The sequence below is a fragment of the Tasmannia lanceolata genome, unplaced genomic scaffold (assembly GCF_043159265.1).
Source record: "Tasmannia lanceolata isolate RefF3 unplaced genomic scaffold, GAP_Taslan_0.1 ptg000002l, whole genome shotgun sequence".
NCBI classification, from domain to species: Eukaryota; Viridiplantae; Streptophyta; class Magnoliopsida; order Canellales; family Winteraceae; genus Tasmannia; species Tasmannia lanceolata.
This window is the reverse complement of record NW_027518679.1, coordinates 20,177,414-20,202,201: the sequence shown is the minus strand read 5'-3', so window position 1 is coordinate 20,202,201 and position 24,788 is coordinate 20,177,414. Positions and strand designations below refer to the sequence as shown.

The 24,788-nt window shown below is 46.3% G+C and overlaps 1 protein-coding gene across 1 annotated transcript; it reads left to right on the top strand.

Annotated features, from left to right (window-relative positions):
- Positions 1 to 20,713: 20,713 nt before the first annotated feature.
- LOC143885152 (UDP-glycosyltransferase 74F2-like) lies at positions 20,714 to 23,812 on the top strand. Its single transcript, XM_077389213.1, has 2 exons — positions 20,714 to 21,698; positions 23,063 to 23,812. Exons 1-2 carry the CDS (start codon positions 21,048 to 21,050, stop codon positions 23,792 to 23,794), a joined length of 1,383 nt encoding a protein of 460 aa, XP_077245328.1. The 5' UTR covers positions 20,714 to 21,047; the 3' UTR covers positions 23,795 to 23,812.
- The last annotated feature ends 976 nt before the right edge of the window (positions 23,813 to 24,788 follow it).

The following is a 24,788-nucleotide window of genomic DNA, read 5'->3' as shown; positions in this document are numbered from 1 at the left end:
TACATCGGAGGAAACTCTCGGTGTACACCGAACTATGCACCCGGCCAGAAGGACCTCAGCCTTACCCCCTTATATATCATTTCAAATTTTGTATGCATATAGGATGAACATGTGTAGATAAATCCCTCTCAGCCTCGATCTCCACAAGATGTAACATAGAGTGAGTCCCGGCCAAAGAGTATAGGCAATTTTGAGTATAGGTGGAGAGCTATTTCTTTTACCACTCTTATGTAATAAAGCATGTGCTAGAGTATGCAATACTCTATCTAGGGGTATTTTTGTCCTTTAGATAGGATTAGTATAACTAGGAGGTGTATTCTTAGGGTAACTTTTTTTGAAATTAGAGAATCTGATTGGATCTGAAAAAGCTTCGTTTGCGAGCTCCAACAACTAGCTTCAGAAGGAGACTCAAATTCAGACATTTGCATAGCTGAGGTGGGAATCCATTGTAACTTCACCTTCTCACTTTGAATTATCTAAAAATCCTTGTTCCAAACAAGGAATTAAAGCATTTTAGGGCTTTGCTAAGCTCCCGCTGTCATCATGAAATGGAATAAACTACTAAAAGACCATTTTATTTGTTTATTGTCTTTGTAAACATCCAATTGATCATCACGGAATCTTTAGATCATTGTAGTTGTAATTCATGATTCTGTCATTCCATTTTTTATCTTACGTTATAGCAGATTAATAAACAGAGCATGCTTCCTCTTTTTGTTGGGAAAAATATTTATATTGCGGAATTTCAGGCCCAAATAATTTCTCCTAAATCAAAGCTATGAAATTAAAGAGATAAAAATTTGAAAGAGTAAATGAATTGGCAAATGACACTCGAAATTTTTATGTGGAAAACCCTCCGCCGTGAAGGGAAAAACCACGGGACCGTAATCCACTTGAAAACTTCCACCATAATAAATAATGGGTTACAACGTCACCTGTAGGGCCTATCTCTCACTAAGTGCGCACAAATATTGTGCCATCAATTATGGCTATGAGAGGCTAACACTTCCCTCACAAATTGGCTCTCAATATTTTTTCTCAGATTTCTCTGAGTTACACAGCTCTCTGTTAGCTGTGTTTTTCTCTGTGCGATTTTCCCCTACACTTTACTCTATACGGTTGTTGTGTTTTTCTCTGATCAAGAGACTCCAATTTATAAATGCGCAAAACTCTCTAACGCATGCAAGCGCCACAATGTCGGCGCCAAACTTAAAGACCATGCAACGTCCATCCCACTTTTTCAACAAAATAGTTAATGCTACACACCAACTAAGACCACACACACATTCACACCGTCATATTCACACTATCCCATTTATTACATACACACACATTGCCACACCAGTGGTCTAAATGGGAGGGACCCACTCTAACAAATCTTCCCCTCATGACCTATTTGAGGAGGCCACAAGACCCGCTTCTTTTCTGCAAGCCTGCAGCTTTTCTCTTGGTAGGGTCTTTATCATCATGTAGGAGCCATTATTATCAGTGTGGATTTTCTCATGCTGTAATGGGTTCTATTCCAACACATCACTTATCCAGTGATACCTCACATCGATGTGTTTGGATCTGGAGTGGAATTTTGAATATTTACTGAGATAGATTGTGCTCTGACTATCATAGTATAGGACATACTTCTCTTACTTCTAGCCCAATTCTTGTAGGGATTTCTTTTTCCACAGAATGTCCTTACATGCTTCCATTATAGCAACACTTTTGTAATCGGGAATGCCACGATATAGCTTCCCTTGCAAAGGTGAATAGGTATCCTGATGTGGACTTTATTGTATCCACATCACTAACCATGTCTGCATCTGTAAAACTTTTTAAAACAGGTTTACCATCACCAATGTTGGATGTACCTCTAAGATACATGAGTATTCATTTGACTGCTGACCAATGTTCTTTACCAGGATTTGAGAGGAACCGACTGACAACTCCAACTGCATGAGCAATATCAGGTCTTGTGCATACCATGGTGTAAACATCAGTATGTACCAGATGTGAGTGCCTCCGAGTGTTCTACGTTTCATAGTGCAAACATCAGTATGTACCAGATCTAGAAGATTAGCCTTTGTAGATGGTGGGCAAATATGAAATGCAACTCTTTGTCGTATTCCCATGAAGCAGTAACACAAGTATGCAAGGGTGTTCCTTTCATTCCCGACAAGAGCTCTTTTCTAGCGAGAATCTTAAGCCCTTTCTCACTCATGTAGGCGAGCTGCTTATACCATAGCTTGGTCGGCACATCTTTCGCCATTGCATTCACTTCTCTTCCACATAACTTGGCTACTATAATGTAGAGAGTGTTACTCTTTATCCCTTTGGCTACCACCATATTATCTTTGGTGAGCTTCCATTTTCCGTCACCAAAGTAATTACTGTAGCCTTCATTTTCGAGCTTTCCAGCAGAGATTAGATTGAGGCGGATGACTGGAACATGCCTCTCATCCTTCAAAAGTAGCTTGCATCCAATTTTAGTTTCCAAATAAATATTGCCGATGCCAACAATTTTGGATTTACCTTCATTTCCCATTCTTACAATGCCGAAGTCGCCGCTTGTATAGGATGGGAAAAATCCTTCCATGCAGTGACGTAGAAGGAAGAACCTGTGTCAACTACCCAAGTGGAATCTAACATGCGAGATTGGCACAATCATCATCTCAAACAATCATAACTCCATGCGTGCTGTTGCGATGTCATTTGTTCTATTATATTCTTCATTATTTTTGGATTACTCCGCCTTTAGCTTTCTGCATTTTTTGATGAAGTGTTCCGGATTGCCACAGTGGTGGCACTTTTTGTCTCATCTAAAATTGGACTTTGATCGTCCTCTTTGCTGGTTTTGGCAGTAGGGATTTTGACTTTTGCTCCTCCCGCGCCGGTTTCACTTTTCTTGTCTATCAGTGACAAGTACCTCTGACTCGGGATTACATCCCTAATCTTTTCATTGGGATTCTTCATTTTGCATTCTATCTTTTACCATCTCCATAGTAAGCTTTCCATCAGAAGCTGAGTTGCTGACCGACACAACTAGTGTGTCATAGGTTTTAGGCAAGAAGCTTAATAAAAGCAACGCATGCAACTCATCTTCTACTGTCATCTTCAGAGAATTGAGTTGATTCACCATACCTTTGAACTCGCTTATGTATTTCGAGGCGTTACTCCTGTCCTTGTATTTAAAATTTACAAGTCTACGCATCAGATTTGCTTTATTCTAAGCGGTTGTCCTCGCATATATTTTCTCCAATTTTTGCCAAAGAACATAAGCACAGTGCGTATTGGCATAATTTTGAAAAATGCTTTTGTCGATGCACTGTTGGATCTGAGTGGCACACTTCCGGTTGAGCACTGTCCAATCTCCACTGTTGGATCTGAGTGGCACACTTCCGGTTTGCCGTCTGTCGGCATTGTCGTTTTGCCGTCAGATTCGCCATCTGTCGAAGTTGTCGATTTTTTTACTAGCATTATAATGGGCTTCCACAGATCTTTGATGCACAATAGATCCTCCATCTTTGGCCCCCAAATCGCATAACTAAATATAGTCAATTTAATCATATTGCCTGAGCTCTCCTCCATTTAATTCTGCATAGAAAATAAACTAGGGCAACTTGGCTCTGATACCACTTTGTTGGGAAAAATATGATATTGTGGAATTTCATACCCAAATATTTTTTCCCGAATCGAAGCTGTGAAATTAAATGGGATAAAAATTTAGAAACAAAAATGAATTGGCAAATGACATTAGAATTTTTACGTGGAAGACTCTCCGGGGTGAAGGGAAAGACCACGGGACCGTAGTCTCCTTGAAAGCTTCCTCTATAATAAATAATGGGTTACAATATCACCCATAGGGTGGATCTCTCACTGAGTGCACATAAATATTGTGCCTTCAATTTATAGTTATGTGTGACTAACACTCCCCTCACAAATTGGCTCTCAATAGTTTCTCTCGGATTTCAGCGGGTTATACAGCTCTCTGTTAGTTGCGTTTTTCTGTGTGATTTTCTCCACACTTTACTCTATACGGTTGTTGTATATATTTGTGTGCCTTCAATTTATGGTTATGAGTGGCTAACACTCCCCTCACAAATTGGCTCTCAATATTTTCTCTTAGATTTCGCCGGGTTATACAGCTCACTGTTAGCTGTGTTTTTCTGTGTGATTTTCTCCACATTTCACTCTATACGGTTGTTATGTTTTTCTCCGATCAGGAGACTCCAATTTATAGATGCGCAAAACTCTCTCGAGCATGCAAGCGCCGTATTTTCGGCGCCGAACTTAAAGACCATGCACTGTCCATCCCATTTTTTCAACAAAATAGTTAATGCTACACACCAACTAAGACCACATACACATCCACACATTCATATTCAAACTATCCCATTTATTACACACACACACACACACACACACACACACACACACAATGCCACTCAAGTGGTCGGCACCCCTAAATGGGAGGGACCCAGTCCAACAATTTTTGGTTCCTATAAGAATTGTTAAATTTCATTTGATCATTGGTAGCATTCATGATCTGAGCCACACTGGAAGATAATACAATCTGGATCAAAGAAGCTGTTCTCAAATAACTTCTCTCGACAATTTGACACCTAACTTTCAGAGATCCTGGAAATCTGTATATTCCAATTTGTATTGGTGGATATAATGCTTTTGTGCTTAGATCTGAGAGACTGGTTGGCATTTCTTAGCTGTTTCTTGCCAATTCAATATCGTGGATACACTGATGCTATACAATCTTTTATATAGAAAAGAGAATTTTGCCCTGTAGTGGTTTGTAAAACTGCGTTCAGAAGAGAGGAATATGTGAGGCATTTCGTAGCTCCTCTTCTGAAGGCAGTTTATGCTGAGAATTTTATAGGAGTCTTGTATCTCTATTCAAATTGAATAGAGTACAACCCAAATTACATGGTACTCGGTGTTAGGCCTAAAATCGGTAACAGATACGGCAGTGACGTCAGAGCTGAGCTGGAGGACCCGAGGAGCCAAAGTGAAGAAGCTGAGCCCTGCACAAGAGCAAACGAGGTCAGAAGACCAACCTGGAGTCGTTACTCCGGATAGGCCCTTCGACACTCAAGTCAGTACGAGCAGGAGTGCAGAGCGAGTTTTTAAGAGTGTTAGTTGAGAAGTTATTACCCTTTGATCTGAGCCTTGAAAGGCATTTTATAGAAGGGGACCTGGGGTGGTTGGATTACCTACCCCAGGACAGGTGTCGGACCCTCTGTGGGTTTAGGTTCACCCACTATTTAGGCAATTACCAGATTACCCCTGCGCAGCAGTTTGGGCTTGTGGTGGGCCCTTCCGGGGCCACGTGTCGACAGCTCATTAGTTGCTGTTTTTTGTACCCCATCAGTTGCCCCCCAGTTCTCCAAGTCATTGTAGTGATTTGGGGAAGTGTGAGGAGTTGTATTCTTAAATGGTAGAATGAGCCGGTGTTTGGGATGGCTTGATGGAAAGTCCGTCCGGCTAAGCCATCTGTCCGGCCTGGGAAATCTGTCCGGCGAAGCCATCTGTCCGGCCTAGGAAATCTGTCCGGAAAATCTGTCCGGGTATGCCGTCTGTCCGGCCTGGGAATTCCGTCCGGAAAGTCTGTCCGGCTAAGCCATCTGTCCGGTCCGGAAAATCTGTCCGGCGAAGCCGTCTGTCCGGCCTAGGAAATCTGTCCGGCGAAGCCGTCTATCCGGCTTGGAAAATCTGTCCGGGTATGCCGTCTGTCCGGCCTGGGAAATCTGTCCGGCCTAGGAAATCTGTCCGGCGAAGCCGTCTGTCCGGAAAATCTGTTCGGCAAAACCGTTTGTCCGGCTAAGTTCTGTCCGGCTTGGGCCGGGCAGATTTTTGTCGCGTAGCGAATGCGCCATATTCTGTCCGACTTAGGCCGGGCAGATTTTTGTCGCGTAGCGAATGCGCCATATTCTGTCCGACTTGGGCCGGGCAGATTTTTGTCGCGTAGCGAATGCGCCATATTCTGTCCGGCTTGGGTCGGGCAGATTTTTGTCGTTTAGCGAATGCGCCATATTCTGCCCGGCTTGGGCCGGGCAGATTTTTGTCGCGTAGAGAATGCGCCATATTCTGTCCGGCTTGGGCCGGGCAGATTTTTGTCGTGTAGCGAATGCGCCATTGTGGATCCCGTCCCGAGGGGGGGGTGGTCCCACGAGGGTGTGTTTTACGATGATGATGATAGCGCCTTTGTCCATTGGATTTGAATATGATTGCTTTTTTCACAAATTTAGGATAAAAGTCTTAACTTCACGAAAGAAGCAACTGACCAGAGTCGCCACCTAGATTAGGGATCTAGGACCCATGATTAACTCTGTTAATTTGGTCTACGTTTTGAATTCTGGGTAAGTTACCTGATTACGAAGTCGGAAGGTGTACCGCACGAAGTGTACAGCACCGACCTTGCCTAACTTTTTAAAAGCTTTAATTATTCAGGTTTAACTAAGGGGGTGAATGCGAGTTTTATTTTAGAAATCTAAACATTACTAATGATTGGGCCGTTCACAGTTTAGACTGATGCAGGCCAGGAGTGCATCCTACATGCAACTACATGCCTATGTGCCTATGTGCCTATGTGAGTGTTTTTGACATTTCATGAGATTACTGCGATTCGGTTTGAGTTGAATTAGATTGATTGATTTGAGATGGAGTGACCTATGCTATATGAACCTAGATTTAATGCAATGGACCTAAGTTACATTTTTAGTATATTTGTGAACTTTGGATTCTAAGAATTCTATTTTGAAAACCTAGAGTGTGATCTCTATGTTTAGAGCCTAGAACTTTATGTTTTGGAGATTGGAATTTTTCATCTTAGATGATTATGAGTTCTTAGATTCTTTAAGATTTTTGAATTCTTTTGAGTTCCAAATTTAACAAACACAACTAATCATGCAAAGAAAGCAACTAGCACACTAAAAAGCAAAACAACTAGCATGTGATTCTAAGCTTACGATAAGAACAATTAAAGAGATCTAAACATGCAACTAAGTAAAAGAAAACATCTAACATGCAAAAATGATTTAAGGAAAAGGAAAGGGTGAATAGGGGAATGGAAGGGATGAAGAAGGATGTAAGGGAACGAGAAGGATGGAGAAAGGTGCGACTGAACTTGGGAGTGCCAAGTTGCCTACGTACCCCGTGATGGGGATCAAACCACACGTAGTTCCATGGGGTGGTTGAAATTAAGAATTGGAATTGGGATTTGTATTGGCTTTAGAAGCTGGAATTGGGAATTGAAGACTTGGATTAGAAGCATGGATTGAGTCACAAGGACATCATTTTGGGAATTTGAAAGAGGTGGACTTGCGAGATTCGGCCAAACGGATTTCGACATAGGGATGCAACTGGTTAGGGGTTTGGGCGAATGACTCAAGTTGGGTTTGATTGAGTGGGGTGAATATGGGGTGTATTTACGGAGATGGGGTGAGCCTGCTAAAGAGACTCGTTGAAATGGTACCAAGTGTTTCGATGGGGGATGGGCTATTACAGAATTGTGGCTTGAGAGATGGCATGACCTCATGGCTATGAGGAGTGATGTTTTAATCTGATGGCCATAGGGAATAGCGTATGGGTATGATGAAAAGTCTGATGGGATATGGGATCTAATGGGTAAAGGTACATGGTCATGGTGGTGAATTGGTATGGGTATATGGTCATGGGAACGAACTGCCGAGTACAATTAATTGAAGGGATGGGCGATGTGGCTGAGTGGTAGGAGATATGATCATGGGGATGTCTGCGGTTGGATATGGTGCTTATAGGCATGGATGATAGTAGAGTAGATGATGGCCTGTTAGGAATGGGTGTGATAAATGGGATGGGATGTATGGGGATTCGGGATATGGTCCTGGTTCGGGTCCGAGTTCGGGCTGAATCTGATTGAACTGGGTTGGGTTGTCTCTGGGTTGCGTCGGGTTGGGTTCAAGTTGGGTTGGACCGGGCAGGTCCGGGTTGCCTCGGGTTGGGTTAGGTTCGATCCGGTTAGGTTAACTCGGGTTAGGTTCGATTTGGACCGGTTTGGGTTAACGCAATTCAAGTTGAAACGGGTTGCATGGGGTCAGGTCCGGGCCGGACCGGGTTGAGTTGAGGTTGGACCGAGTGGGTCTGACTAGAGCTAAGTAGGGCTGACTTGGGTTGGGCGGGACTTGGGCTAGGTAGGTTGGATTGGGGTTCATGTACCCGCATGGGTTTTTGTAGAAATAGTTATGTTCCGTATGAGATGAGGTCTCTTGGATTTTAACGGGGTAGAGTAACATTTGAATATCCGAATGGGCATGAGAGATATTGGGACAAAGGCTATGTGGTTATGATAGAAGAAGCTAATAGGCTAATGAGACGAGGGAAGGGGTATTGTTGGGTGTGTAGTCGGTTGACTCAATTGAGGTAAGATGGGTTCAAATAACATGGAGTGGATGGGCATAGTATAGGATGTGTGGCCTGTTGAGATGTGGCTGGGCCTTGGGTTGAGTCGAGTAGCTGGTTGGGTTGGGATTTAATCTAAGCGGAGGAGGGCTGTTTGGTTGGATGTGGGACCCTAAAGCATAGTCGAATGGGGACGGGACCCTAAGAGGTTTTGGATTGGATTTGGCTCGGGTTTAACTCGAGTTGGGGTGCAGATTACGTGTGAGGGTTAGGGGTGCAGCCTAGGGGTGCAGTCTTAGGGTGTGGCTTTGGGGGTGCGGCATACGGTGTGGGTTGGGGTATTTGATAAAAAAAAAATAGACAGAAGAGGGATGGAGAGAGACATGAACTAAGAGAGATATGCATGAATACTAGCCTTATATGCCATGAATTTTTAATTGAAAAATAAAAGGCCTACCTCTTTTGCCGTTTGATGTCGATCCTTGATTTTTAGATGATTCCTTGAAGATACTTCGAACTGATTCCTTAGTGATTCCACGACCAAAGAGGGCGAATGAGAAGAAATGAGGGAGTGAGGGGGTTTGGACGAATTTTTGGAGGGAAGAGTGGCTAAGAGAGTTCTTCGTCGGCTCTCTTGGAGTATTGAATTGTCTAGAGGAGAAGAGAGCATGGGTCTTTAGGTGAGGGAGGAGCTGAGTTGCCATCTTTAGGTTCTAGAGGTGTAGGGTGGAGATTGAGTGATGGAAAAAGGAAGGGGAATGAATTACCAAGATCAAATTTTTCTAGAATATTCTCCCTCTTCTTTGGCATCTTCCATTTTAGCCATGACCATGTTCAAAATGGCAGTCACTTATGCGGCCAGGATCAAGCACTAAAGATTTAGGAACAATTCAAGGTCCAAGATGATGCCACTTATCCTTGGAATCTTTGTAGATTTGAAAGCAAATTTCAAGGCAAGGGAAATGTCCAATTTGGTTGCCTTTGTAGATAATGGCAACAATTTGGATGGTTGCGATTAACTGCAATCTCCATGTGATCGAAAGAACGGGCGAGATCGGGTCTCCAAATATCCTAAAATCTTTGCAAAGATATGGAATAAGATTGGGTGGTTGAGATCAATTGCAATCCTTAGGGGATCAAAAGAATGGACGAGATGATGCCACCAAATCTCCTAGAATCTTTGTCAAAGATTTTCCAAATATTTTGAATGTGAAAATCGAAAAATGCAGTTTTCAGGAGATTTTGAAGTCCGATTTCGATAATTCTTTCGCCGTTGGAATCGTTGATTTTTCCTCTTTCATTTGAGCCCAATATTGCCATAGAAATACTATTTTCAGAATTTTTGACCAACGCGAGCCTCCGATCTCTGTCGGTAGATTGTTTTTCCAAAGATCGAGCAAATCGGTGGTCCGAAGAAACAACTGATTCGATCAACTTTGGACCAACGGTTAAAACTATTAAACCATGATATTGACAATGATTGAAACATAAACAAGTTCTGTTATCAATGATTTAATGGGATGATTTCGACGGATCTCGCTTAACTCGCCTTGATTCGTGACTTTTCACTAGTTTTTTGCTTAGTTAAGTAACCCAATGTTTAATCCGGATTTGAGATTAACCTTGATTGATATTATTTTGACTAAATGATCACAAATCCTTGGTAAAGAAATACACCCAGGTCAAGGTCTGCCCTCGATCTGAAGATTTACGGAAATCGGGTCTCGGAATGGAATCAGGGCCCGGGCTGTCAAGTGACCCTAGCTTATTTTGTCCCGATTGATGATCTGTAAAGTCAGATCAAGATATTAATGACCTAAAACATATAAATCCATGATAGATGGGTTCTCAAATGGATTTAACACACTAAATTCACCAATCAGGGTATTTTTTCAATTTTTCGGATCTAATCATCTCACCAGGTACATCTCTTTATTATTTTGGTTTTCAGAAAATTTGAGGATGCATATTTTACCAATGAAATTCCACAGATCAATATATTAGGTTATTGTTGGTTAAAGTGTAGCAAAATGAGGGTGTCTACAGCCATATTCTGTCCGGCTTGGGCCAGGCAGATTTTCTTGACGGGCACAATCTTTTTAAAAGTTATCCCGTACACGAGCACCTTATGGATGTCCCTTAGCTCCTTGGAGATACGCGCGTATTTACTCACTCCCTTGCCTCGAAGTGTGTGTCCTTCATTAATGAAAGACACGTGGCATTATCTGGTTCACGAATCCGAACCGCCTCAAACCTAGAGGCTATAAGAAGGGGTTTTCACCCTTCATTTCTCATTTTTAACTGTTTACTCTCGCCTTTCTTTTACTCTCGCCTTTCTGCTTTTTGCTCTGCCTGTTCGGCTCGGGTAGCTCGCGGTTGTGACCGTCCGCCGATTAGGAGCTCTCTGTTCGGACGGTAATCTTCTTGAGCGCATCTTTTATTCGTTTCTTTCCACGTTCTTTATGTCCGGTAGTGCCTCAAGTCTCGTGTCCGATTCTAGGTCTGATTCGGGGGAGTCCGGGTCCTCTACTAGTTCAGCATCTAGCTCGTCGGAGAGGACTCGAACTATTTCGACAAGGGTTCCCGGCCCCTATATGGCGAGTCCTGGCATTAGCGTAGAGGTCATAGATAGTGGGGACGAGGTGATTTTGGATCTGAATAATACTCCGCCCCCAACGGATAGTTACTTTCGAGCAGAGGCGAACGTTGGTAGCGACGCCGCTGAGGCGTCCACAACATTCCTCCCGGGCTGGGCCGTCGAGGTCGTAGCTAGGGCCCGGATGGAGGCCAATCCCAAGTTCAACATCCAGGCTCTTTACGAGGAGAGTATCCTTGATGAGTCCAGGCTGGGGGGACATTAGGGATAGGTACTGTATTCCCCAAAGGTTTGGGCTGAGGGCCGCGATAGAGGGAGATAGGGCTTGCAACGTCAGCTCCGACGTCTGTATATACGATGAGTCGTTGAGGGCTGGGCTCAGGTTCCCTCTGCATCCATTCATCGTCGCGATCCTTCATTATTACGGGCTGGCTCCGGCTCAGGTCGCGCCGAACTCGTGGAGGACGCTGATCGGGTTTATATATCTTGTCCAGGGCCGGCTTCAAAAAAGTTTGTATGTGCCGTTGTTCCGCATGTGTGCGCACCTGAAGAGGCACAAGGACGGGGGTTGGATTTACATTAGCCAGCGTCCTAAGGTAAAAATGATCACTGGTATTCCGTCCTCCATACATCTATGGAAGAACATGTTCTTCTATGTCGAGGACAAGGAGCCCACCGAGCCCTGGCCGGTTCCTCTAAAATGGGACACCCCAGACACACTTGCGCTGAGCCGCAAACCGCTCCTTGAGGGCGAGGATATGGGAACGTTCGCCCTAATCTGTGAGGAGCTGCACCAGGAGGGCCTCATTCATTGTGCTGAATTCTTTGGGGAAGAGGTTCTGGTCGGGCTTGACCTTAGTACTGCAACCCCGGCACGTATGTGGCTAGTCTTGCTTTTAAACTCTTTTTTCTTCTTTTTGCTCCTGACCGGTTTTGTTCGTTCATGTTAATTCTCAGAGATGCAGAAACAGTCCAAGTTGGAGAAGGTGAGGCAAGGAGCATTTGGAAGGGCCCAGCAGGGCCAGAAAAGGAAAGCCGCCGAGATTTCAAGTCCTGTTCCGACCCAGGACACGCCGCTCCCCAAGGGCAAGCCTTCAGTGAAGTTGGTCGGCGCTTACGGCCGAGGAGCGGGGTCTTCTAAATCGGGGGAGCATCCACCGGAGTCCCCCCCCCCCCACGGCGAAGTCTGGGGATAATGTTTTTCGGCCCAACTGGGCCGTTCAGAAGAGCGACACCGGCCTGGGTGAGAGCCGGGTAGCTGTGGAGATCGTCACCAAGGGCCTCCTGAATAGAGACAAGCTCCAGGTTCTAAATGAACCTCCAGCTGCGGCCGACGAGGCTATATTCTCTTCGCTTTATCAAATAAGATGGCCCGTGTGTTTGGTTTTTTTTTTTTTTAACACTTGCCTGCAGATCGGACTGTATTATAATGACTTTCGGGAGAAGAGCCGGAAGTTTTCTGAGGCAATCACTAAGTCCGAGGAGGAGAGCGGCCAACTGATGCAAGAGGCAGCCGAGCTCCAAAGGTCCATTGGAGAGAGGGACGCGGAGGTACAGCGGCTCAAAGATGACATGGCCACCCAGAAATAGAAGGCCGCCGAAGCCCTTAACGCACAGAGGGAAATAGCCCGGGAGAGGCAGATAGCGGCCGTCGAGGAGGCCGTGCGGAGGAAAGAGGACTAACTTATTAGTTTGTCCAGTGAATCCTACAAGCTAGGGTTCTTTGATTGTCTTGAGCAGGTCAAGGAATCCAACCCGGCTGTGGTTTTGACGGGCCTTGTCCTCCCGGATCCTGTAGTAGCTGGCGACGACGAGCAGGGCACTACCGCTGCCGCAGAGGTCCCGGGGGCACATCCATCACGGAGTGGTAGCCACGGGGTGTCTTGAGCTCCCTTTCTTTCCCCTCTTGAGCATGGCTTCCTGACTCTTTATGTAATGGTCCTTGGAGGCCCTACTTTTTGTAATGGCCCTTCGAGGCCCCACTTTTTCATGAATAGAAATTACATTTCGTTGTCCACTGTCCACTTATGGCTGCCTCTGGCTAATACTTCTTGATTCTAATACTGTGGGCAAAAAATACTCCGGGCAGACATTCAAGCTTCAGTTGACCCGGGTCCTTGCAGAGGCGAACCGAGGTGAACTAACCAGCGAGTACCCACGTTTTAGTGAACTGGGTTTCCGTGATGGTTTCATTTTTCTGTCCGGGCCCGTTCCTGACCAGGAGTGAGCTCCCGGTCTTTGTGGAGACGAGCCGAGGTGAACCAAGCGGCGAGTACCCTAGTTTTAGTGAACTGGGTTTCCAAGTAGCTTTGGTTTTTGCTATCGGGGCTCGTTCCTGACCAGGAGTGCGCTCCCGGCCTTTGTGGAGACGAGCCGAGGTGAACCAAGCAGCGAGTACCCTAGTTTTAGCGAACTGGGTTTCCAAGTAGCTTTGGTTTTTGCTGTCTGGGCTCGTTCCTGACCAGGAGTGCGCTCCCGGTCTTTGTGGAGGCAAGCAGCGAGTACCCTAGTTTTAGTGAACTGGGTTTCCAAGTAGCTTTGGTTTTTGCTGTCTGGGCTCGTTCCTGACCAGGAGTACGCTCCCGGTCTTTGTGGAGGCGAGACGAGGTGAACCAAGCAATGAGTACCCTAGTTTTAGTGAACTGGGTTTCCAAGTAGCTTTGGTTTTTGCTGTCTGGGCTCGTTCCTGACCAGGAGTGCGCTCCCGGTCTTTGTGGAGGCGAGCCGAGGCGAACCAAGCAGCGAGTACCCTAGTTTTAGTGAACTGGGTTTCCAAGTAGCTTTGGTTTTTGCTGTCTGGGCTCGTTCCTGACCAGGAGTGCGCTCCCGGCCTTTGTGGAGACGAGTCGAGACGAACCAAGCAGCGAGTACCCTAGTTTTAGCGAACTGAGTTTCCAAGTAGGAGTGCGGAGAGATTTGCAAAGAGCATCTATCATTCACATTCAATATATATTTACAAAGTCACTTTCGCGCCGGGTGGTCTACAACTGAGTGTATTTTTCGGAGGTTCTTTGAGTTCCAGGCATGAGGTAGTAGGTGCTCCCCAAGCGTCTCCAGCTTATAACTCCCCGAGCGAATCACCTCTTTCACTCGGTACAGCCCCTCCCAAGTCGGGGAGAGTTTTTCGACCTTCTTCGGTTGGGAGATAGCAGCTTTCCTTAGGACTAGATCCCCTGCTCGGAATTCTCTGGGGCGTATCTTCAAATCATGATAGTTGGACACTTTCTGTTTGTAGGCCGCGACCCAGATTCAGGATTCTTCCCGGGCTTCGTCCAGTAAGTCGAGATTTGCGCGGAGCCCATCGCCATGAGCTGTTCATTGAAGTTGGTGACTCTAGGAGACGGGACGCCCACATCGACGGGTATTACGGCCTCCGTCCCAAAGGACAAGTTGAATGGTGACTCCCCCGTTGATGTGCGCGGCGTGGTACGATACGCCCATAGGACATGATAAAGTTCATCTGCCCATCGGCTAGCCTTTTCGTCCAGCCTCTTTTTAATCCCCTGAAGCAGGATTCTGTTCGTTACTTCTGTCTACCCATTCGTCTGAGGGTGCGCTACCGAAGTAAATCTCTGTTCGATCTTCAAGTCAGAGCAGAATTTTCGAAAGTTCCGGAAGTCGAACTGTCTGCCGTTGTCCGTTATCAAGACGCGGGGGATCCCAAATCTGCAGACTATTGACTTCCAAAAGAAGTTCTGCACGTTTTGCTCTGTGATCTGAGCTAGAGGTTCGGCCTCCACCCACTTGGTGAAATAGTCAATGGCCACCACAACGAATACGCGTCTCCCGGATGCTGGTGGGAAGGGGCCCAAGATGTCCATCCCCCATACTGCGAAAGGGAGTGGGCTGATGATCGGGGCCATGGATACAGCAGGTCGGTGGATGGTGGGAGAGAACTTTTGGCATCTCTTGCACTTCTTGACCAGGTCCAGTGCGTCTCGCCTTAAGGTCGGCCAGTACAGGCCTCTCAGCAGCACTTTGATTGCCGGGGCCTTGCCCCCTAGGTGTTCCCCACAAATCCCTTCATGCGTCTCTTGTAGGGCGTATGCGGCGTTGCTTGGCCGGAGGCACTTTAGGTATGGGAGGGTGTACGACCTTTTGTACAGGCTCTCACCATCGAGGAAAAATCTGGCTGCTCTCTGTATCACTTTGCGAGCCGCCTTCTTGGCCTCGGGAAGCTTCCCGCTACGTAGGTATTCAATGATTTCGTCCATCCAACAGGACTCGTGCTCCACCTGCATTACTTCGGCGGCCTCTTTTTCGATACTGGATTTCTGAAGAAACTCCATACATATACTCCTGAGGGTGGTGTATCCGGATGCGGCCAGCTTAGACAGCACATCTGCTTTTGCATTTTCTGTTCTTGGGATTCTGATGACCTTGAAATTTTTGAACTTGCTGGCTAACTGGCGGACCTTGGAGAGGTATTTGATCATCCGCTCGTCGCGGGCCTCATAGACCTCTTGAATCTGGTTTGCGACCAGCTGGGAGTCGCAATACGCCTTCAGACTTTGGATGCTGGTCTGGACTGCCAGGCTCGTCCCGGCGATGAGGGCCTCATATTCTGCCTCGTTGTTGGACGCGCGGAATCCGAACCTCAGCGCATAATCCGGAACGAAGTTATCGGGTCCCAAGAGAACCAAACCGGCTCCACAACCAACCTTGTTTGAAGATCCGTCCACATATACTTCCCAGAGCGGTTCGGTGGTCTATGGATCCTGTTCTGCCTGTGTGGGGACGATTTCTGTTCTTACTGATTCAGTCTCAGCTTCTGTTTGCTCCTCAGTTGTGGTTACTTTCTCCACAGCCGGGGTTTGGACAGTTTCAAACTCGGTGCTCTGTTGGGGGATGGTGCATTCAGCAACGAATTCTACCAGCACTTGAGGTTTTATGGCTGGCCTAGGCAGGTACTGGATGTCAAATTCGCTCAGTTCCACGGCCCATTTTACTAGACGCCCCGAGGTGTCCGGCCTGTGGAGAACTTGCCTGAGCGGCTGGTCGGTCAGGACCTTTATCGTGTGGGCTTGAAAATATGGCCTCAATTTTCTGGACGCCATGATTAGGGCGTACACTAGTTTCTCAACCTGTTGATATCTGGTATCAGCATCGTGTAGGACCTTGCTGATATAGTAGATCGGTTTCTGTTGGTTGTTTTCTTCTTTAACTAGCACGGCTGCCAATGCCATGGGGCTTACGGACAGGTACAGGAGCAGCTCCTCCCCCAGCTCTGCCTTTGTCAACAGCGGTGGGGAGGACAAGTACTGCTTCAGTTCCTCGAACGCGATCTAGCACTCCTCTGTCCAAGGTACTGTCTTGATCCCTTTGACGGCGTTGAAGAAAGGCAGGCATCTCTCTGCGGACTTTGAGATGAAGCGCCCCAGTGCGGCCACCATCCCGGTTAGCCGTTGTACTTCTCTGATGGTTTTCAGTGGAGTGAGCTCCACCACGGCCTTGATCTTCTCTGGATTGGCCTCTATCCCTCTTTGGCTTACCATAAACCCCAAGAACTTTCCCGAGCTGACGCCGAAGGTGCACTTGCTGGGGTTGAGCTTCATGTTATGCTCTCTTAGGACTTGGAATGTTTCTCTCAGGTCGGAGACATGATCTTGTGCACTTCGGCTTTTGATCAGCATATCATCCACATAGACTTCCATGTTACGACCGATCTGCTTCTGGAAGAGCTTGTTCACGAGCCTCTGATACATGGCCCCGGCATTTTTTAGGCCGAAGGGCATGACACGGTATGACACGGTAACAGTACGTCCCCTGATCCGTTATAAAGAAAGTCTTTGGTATATCTGACTCATACATTCTGATTTGGTTGTATCCGGAGAAGGCATCCATGAAGCTCAGTAGTTCGTGACCTGCGGTGGCATCAATGAGCTGATCGATTTTCGGGAGCGGGTAGCTATCCTTGGGACAGGCTTTGTTTAGATCGGTGAAATCAACGCAGGTCCTCCACTTCCCATTGGTCTTTTTTTACCAGGACCACGTTTTCCAGCCAGTCTGGATATTGGATTTCTCGAATGAAGTCAACCCTTAAGAGCCTCTCCACTTCTTCCTTGATCGCCTGCCGCCTTTCCAGGGTAAAATGTCTTCTTTTCTGTTTCACCGGCCTGCAGGTCGGAACAACACAAAGTCTGTGCGTGCTGACCTCCGGGTCTATGCCGGGCATGTCAACGGGAGCCCATGCAAAGACGTCTGCATTGTCTTGAAGAAACTGGGTGAGGCTATGCCGGGTGCTGCTGCCTAGAGAGGAGCCGATCTGAACGACTTTCTCATTATCGCCTTTGCACAGAGGGATGGAGATGAGGTCTTCGGCGGGCAGAGTCCCTTGGGCTTCGTCCCTCAGATCGAGTAGCTCAATCGGCAGCGATTCCACCGCATTTTTGCCCTTGAGTGCCATGGCATAGCACTCCCTGGACTGTGGTTGGTCTCCCCTGACTTCTCCCACGCCGTTTGGCGTTATGAACTTCATTTTCTGGTGATATGCTGAAGCGACGGCGCGAATTAAGTTTTGGCCGCGTCGTCCCAAGATAGCGTTATAGACCGAAGTAGCCCTCATTACCAGGAAGTTGACCATCGCAAAGGCTTGACAGGGCGGCTCTCCAACGAGGACTGGGAGTTCAATCTGTCCTTCCACTTTCACGACCTCCCCTGAGAAACCGAACAGATCGGAGTTTGTCGGCCTCAAACGGTCGTCGCCTATGATCATTTTCTTGAAAGCATGATAGTACAGGATATCTGCCGAACTCCCATTGTCGACAAGGATTTTCTTCAATTCCCAGTTCGCGACGAGCATTGTTAAAACCAGGGCGTCATCATGAAGCAGTATCAATTTGTCGAGATCCGCATCTGAAAAGGAGATTTCATTCTCCGTCTTCATCTTTTTGTTGCATGTGTGCACGGCATTGACTCGGTGTGCATATGCTTTTCGAGCAGCAGATGATGTGCCCCCAGCGGGCGGTCCGGCCATAATCGTGTTTATGACCCCCCTTGGCTGGGATCGGCGTGCCTCTGGTCGTGGACTGGATGGCGGGGGAGATTGATCCCATGCAGGGGACGGCTGTGACCGTTGAGGGCTCCAGCCCTGGGGACTCTTCTCTCTGTCCTCTCTTCTGTGGCCGTCACTTCTGATATACTTTTTCAAGTATCCCCGACCAATCAGTAGCTCGATTTCTTCCTTGAGCTGCCAGCACTCGTTTGTGTCGTGCCCATGGTCCCTGTGGAACCGACAGTACTTCGATTTGTCTCTCTTAGTTCTCTTGGAGATCATTCTGGTCGGCCACCTTACGAACTCTTCTCCTCTGATTGGGTCAGTATGTGTCTTCGGGAGGTGTTGAGAGGGGTAAAGTTCTCTTCCCTTTTCTAGGGGGACCTCTCTCTTTTGGGGGTCTTATCATCCCTACGCTGCTTGGTAGGGTTCTTGTCTTCAGAGGTTCTCCTCCGATTTGAGTCCAGGGCCGCCAGCGTCTCTTCCGCTGCTATATATTCCTCCGCTCCTGCCATCAGATCCGCCAGTGAGTATGGGTTTTGGCGAGCCACTGACCGGCGAAAATCGTTGGATCTAGAGCCTCAGAGGAGCGCGTTCATGGCGGCTGAGGGATCCAAATTCGGCACTTGGAGTGCCTCCCTGTTGAAACGGCTGACGAACACCTTCATAGGTTCGTTATCCTCCTGCCACAAAGCCATCAAGGATGCTGTTGTTTTCCTTGGCCTTCGGCTGCTCATAAAATGGCAGACCAGATTGTCCCCAAAGTCTTCAAAGTTGCTGATGGAGTTCGGTTTAATCTTTGAGTACTAGTCCTGGGCCGCACCAGTCAGTGTGGTCGGGAATGCTCTACAGAGGAAGCCATCGGACGCGTCGTGGAGGAGCATCATTGTTCTGAAGGTTTCCAAATGGTTCACAGGGTCAGAGGTTCCGTCATACTGTGGGACGGTCGGCATTTTAAACCCCCGGGCGCCGGCGCGTTCATAACATTGTCGGTGAACGGCGTTCTGCTTGAGAACGCCCTCGCAGCAGGCCGGCCCTAATCTTTTGCTAGCTCTTCTATACGGTGGTCTATTTCTTCTATCCTCCGTAGCATCGGATCAGCTCTACGGTCTGGTCGGTCCAACGACCTGTTTCTCTCCACCGATGGGCTCGCCGCAGAGCCGGACTGACTTTCCGGACTCCTTCGATGAGGCCCAGATTTTTCCTGCGGTGCGCGGTCTTCCTGGGCTCGGTGCTTTCGCACGGAGCGGGACCGCGACCTCCGACGGTGGTGAGGTTCTGTATGGGCATGCCTGGTTCCGGAGTGATGGACTCATCTTGTGGAGTGGTGGGTCCGGTCTCCACTGGCGCGCTGGCTCTCCCCTGTCGGCATTCGACCTTTCCTGTACAGGTCGTGGAGCTTCCGGAGGATGTTGGAGAGGCGCTTGGATCAGGTGTTGGGACTGACCGACAAGAGCCGTCATCTGTTGAAAGAGAGCCTGAACTTGATCCGGAGTGGGCGTGGGATTGAGATGTTCCGAACGAGCTGGGTTCTGCTCTGCTGTAGCAGAGGGACCACCACCTGCGAGGCGATTCCTTCGCTACGGGTCCTGCGAGGTAGTACGGCTCGGGTAGTTCGTGCAGTTGGTACCCGAGCACTCTTCCGCCCTGCCATTTTGTATAGGGGATTCGAACAACTTTTAGTTCGCGGTCCCACGGATGGCGCCAATCTGTTAGGCCTAAAATCGGTAACAGATATGGCAGTGGCGTCAGAGCTAAGCTGGAGGACCCGAGGAGCCGAAGTGAAGGAGCTGAGCCTTGCACAAGAGCAAACGAGGTCAGAAGACCAACCCGGAGTCGTTACTCCGGACAGGCCCTTCGACACTCAAGTCAGTACGAGCAGGAGTACAGAGCGAGTGTTTAAGAGTGTTAGTTGAGAAGTTATTACCCTTTGATCTGAGCCTTGAAAGGCATTTTATAGAAGGGGACCTGGGGTGGTTGGATTACCTACCCCAGGACAGGTGTCGGATCCTCTGTGGGTTTAGGTTCACCCACTATTTAGGCAATTACCAGATTACCCCTGCGCAGCAGTTTGGGCTTGTGGTGGGCCCTTTCGGGGCTACGTGTCGACAGCTCATTAGTTGCTGTTTTGTGTACCCCATCACTCAGGGACTTGCAACAAGAGCCTACTGACTTGGCAATTGTTCAGTTTTCTCCGAAAGATTCAATGAGCTTAAACACAACCAAAATTGTGCTATCTGGGCTGCCACCTGCTTACAGATACTAATAAAACTGTTACCTTTAAAAAAAGAATACAGAAACATAAGGAAGAGGCCACACCCTATTTTGTGACACTTAGAATCACACGAATTGAAGTTCCTTGGTGGACTACAATTTGGAATGTCCTCTACCACCACATCTTTATGGTTCTTGTGTAAAATGAACAAAGACACATGGCGCATTTCTATTGTGCAGTTGTTTAATCTTAGATGCTATTAGGGTCACACTAAAAAAACGTTTTCTTTCGCCCATCAGTTGTGCCTGGCAGGAATGAGCCAAAGAAAAATCTCCCTTCCATTACTAAATAAACAGATTGAATTCGAGTGGTGTTGTGAGGATCTTGCCAAAAACAGGCACCTCTCCATGGACTTTATCCCTCCTCCAGTCCCTTTCTAAACGTATACAATGACGTCGAACCTCAGAAAATATCATCAGTTCCTGTTTTCTTCTCCTTCATAGTTCATCTTGCTTCACGTAAAAGGCTAGGTAGAGAGGGAGAGGGAGAGGGAGAGAGTGAGAGATTTTCTTTGTTTGACTTGTAAAACTGAAGCAGCACTGTAGGATATCATTATCATGGTTCAAAGCGCAAGTGAAGAATCAGAAAATTACTTTGGCCATATCTCTAGTACTCTTACAAATCAAACATAATTTTAGCCACTAACAAATGAAAGGCAAATCAACTTTGAAATGGAGCTAGTGTACTGGTCCTATTAGGGAATCTTACTATTCTCTCCATTCCTATAAAGGACTCCTACCCTGTACTCTCACAATCCATGCACAAATATCTAAGAGCTTTGATAAGTTGGGCTTAAAGAAATGGAGAAGAAAGAGCGAGGTTCTAGAGTCACCCATGTTCTTCTCCTCCCCTATCCATCTCAAGGTCACATAAACCCAATACTCCAATTTGCCAAGCGCTTAGTCTCCAAAGGAATCAAAGCCACACTAGCCACAACCCTCTTCATCACCAAGTCTCTGCAACCTCAAGAAAGCTTGGTCACAATCGAGTCGATATCCGATGGGTATGATGTAGGTGGTTTCATGGAAGCAAAAGGCATCGAAGCCTACCTTGAGCGGTTTGAAACCGTAGGTTCCCAAACCTTAGCAGAGCTTATTGAGAAACTAAATGTGTCTGGGCACCCAATTAACTGCCTTGTGTACGATGCCTTTCTTCCATGGGCTCTAGACGTTGCAAAGGGGTTCAATTTACCTGGAGCTGCATTCTTTACCCAGGCATGCGCTGTTGATGTCATTTACTACCATGCTCACAAAAGGAAGCTTAGTGACCCAGTTGCAATTTTGACTGTTCCCATGCCAGGATTGCCTTCTCTTGAAGTTCTGGACTTGCCGTCTTTCTTCGCCGTACCAGGATCATACCCAGCTTACATGGAGCTTCTTTTGAACCAGTTCTCCAACTTGGAGAAAGCAGATTGGGTTCTGATTAACACGTTTGACAAGTTAGAAATTGAGGTGGGTCTAGTATTTTTTTATTTTTTTTCTTTTTGAATGGCAAAGAATTATATTGATGAAAAAAAAAACGGAAAAACACATGGAAACCCTTGACGATCGAGATGATCTAAGCAATACGGGGCTGGGAACAAAACCACAAGAAAATAACACCTCAACGGGGAAGGAAATCAATGGCTTCCAAATCTGACCTAGAGCAACCTTCCCTCGCTAACCTATCGGCCTCAAATTTTGCCGACCTCCTTACATGAGGATATGAGATAGAGAAACGCACCACCCGGTCAGATTCATCAATCCACCAAGAAAATCGTCAAGGAGGTGATGAACTACGCTGTAACTATTTCATCACATTTAAAGAGTCTCCCTCTATTGTTACTTTGTATAATCGATCTTGCCCCTACATTATTATTCCTTGGTGCACCGCCATCATCTCAGCTTCATTGGAATCGGCGACCCCAGTAGGGCCCAGAACGCCCAAATAGTATTACCTTCCTCATCACTAAGAATTCCTCGTATTCCTTCGGGTCCAGGGTTGCCGAAACTTGATCGTCAAATTTCAACTTTAAGAATCCGCTGTGAGGAGGCTCTCAAATCTTGTTTTAAAAAATATCACTAGACCCAGAGCCTGTTTAATTTAGGTATTTGGCTGATCTATGGCAGGGCACACTGAGGAGGCCAATCTCCAGGCTACCCAACTGTAAATTCAGTTTTTCTTTTTCAATGTTCATCTTTGCTGGTATTAAAAAAGTGCTAAATTCTATCCCGTGTATACTCCTAAAGCCTTATAGGATTATGATTCTGTCCGAAGGGTTGAAGGAATCTCTTAGATTACCACACCCGTTAACAGCCACATGAAGTGATGAAACACACATATCTCTTGGGTCATTGGTTTTTGCTTTTGTCTTATTTCTCTGTTTCTTTGAGTTTCCATCAAAATCTAGATGTGTGGTTTTCTCACTCTTCAAGTCCTACACTTAGGCCCTGTTCTTTTGGATTTTGAGAAGCGGTTTTGTGTTCAAAACTGATCATTGGACTCATAATTTTTCTCAAACCAATTCTCAAAATACAAAACGAACAGTACCTCAATACCTGCGTGTGTCTAAGTTTAGAAATAGCATAGGATGTTTTAAGATTACTATTATTCTGGTCTTGATTCCTTTAAGATTTATATATTTTATAACTAGGTTACAATGTCTCAAAATTCATACAAGGTGGTGAACTGGATGGAAAATGGGCATAAAATTTGTCTTAAACCCATTTTACATTCAAAGAAAGAAAGAAACAGAGCCTTTTTTAATCTTCATCTTGATTTTCAATTAGATTTATAATTTTATAACTAGCTTACCATGTCTCGAATTTCATACTAGGTGGTGAATTGGATGGATGGGTTATTTCCAGTGAAGACTATCGGACCGACGTTGCCATCTATGTACCTAGACAAGCGGATAAAAGGCGAAAATGCTTACGATATCAATCTCTGGAAGCCCGATAATGGCACCTGCATGAAGTGGCTAGACTCAAGGGCAATCGGGTCAGTCGTCTATATGTCGTTCGGTAGCATGGCAGCACTAGGAGCAGAACAAATGGAGGAACTAGCATGGGGGCTTAAGGGGAGTAACAACTATTTCTTGTGGGTGGTGAGGGACACAGAGAAGGAGAAGCTCCCTAGCAAGTTTGTAGAGGAGACAAGAGAGAAGGGTTTGTTGTTGAATTGGAGCCCCCAATTGGAAGTGTTGGCTCACAAAGCAGTGGGAATCTTTTTCACACACGGTGGGTGGAATTCCACATTGGAGGCATTGAGCTTGGGAGTGCCATTGGTGGCAATGCCACAGTGGACCGACCAACCCACTAATGCCAAGTATGTGGAGGATGTTTGGAGGGTGGGTGTGAGAGTTAAGGTGAATGAGAAGGGGATTGTGAGCAGGGATGAAGTGGAGCTGAGAATAAAGGAAGTAATGGAAGGAGAAAAGAGGGAAGAACTGAAGAGGAATGCTAGTAAATGGAAAGAGTTGGCTAAAGAGGCTGTAGATGAAGGTGGGAGTACAGATAAGAACATTGACGAATTTGTAGCTGCAATTCTAAGTAAAGAAAGTATATGACTTTTCTTTTGTTGCCCAGTGATCGGAATTTGTAGCTGCAATTCTAAGTAAAGAAAGTACCACTTGTGCAAAACAACAGAAAGGCCCTCGATTGAAATTCAGCCTATTTGTTGTATGCATTTAAAATACCCATTCTCCAGGGTAGCAACACTAGTATTCAAGGATAAAATTTAGGGTGCCGCCCCGGGTTCCTAGATAAATTCCGGGTTAAAAAAGAAAAAAAGAAACTACTTGGATTCATGGGAAATTTATTATCTGGCTAATATGCAGGAACCTCAATGTCCCTAAATGATGAGGTGGCAATTGGTTAAATAAGTAACCGATTACCTCTTGCTATCTTTTCCTTTTTCTCCCTTTCTTTCGACTTAAAATGGGCGTAAAACAAATTTTACACCCATTTTTTAGTGGAAAATGGTCGTAATATTTGCTTTACGCCCGGCCTTCATAACTTGTCTGCATTTAATATAGCTATTAGGTTTCCTAAACATATTTTCTCCTTCTCCTAATTCTTAGGAAACATTTGGCTACCACGATTTCTTTTCCAAGAATATTAGCTTACCCAATGATGAGGGATGGCTAGAGAGGGATGGATACTAAAGGACAGAGTGAGAAAGAAGGCAAGAAAATCCTGAAAATCCTGAAACAAAAAACTCCACTCAAAATATTATCAACTTTTTTCCTGACATTTTAGCCACTTTCGACCCTCAACACAGTCGTGCCCTCTCAAATCTCTACTTCTCCCACCCGCCCGACCTCTCTCTCACCACTTGGAGACCCTAATTTATCATGAAGAAAACATCTTGGCTGCCATACATGGCATTAGCTTCATGGAGAAAGCATTAATGTGATTTAAGTATTTATCTACACATGGTCCTATATGTCCAAGGTTCGGACTTGGGACAGACCAAAGAACGGAACAAGTGTGAGTTAGATGAACAAAACTTGGCTCCAAACCGGTCTGGAGGAACTTCCTCCAACCCCTCTAATAGCAAGG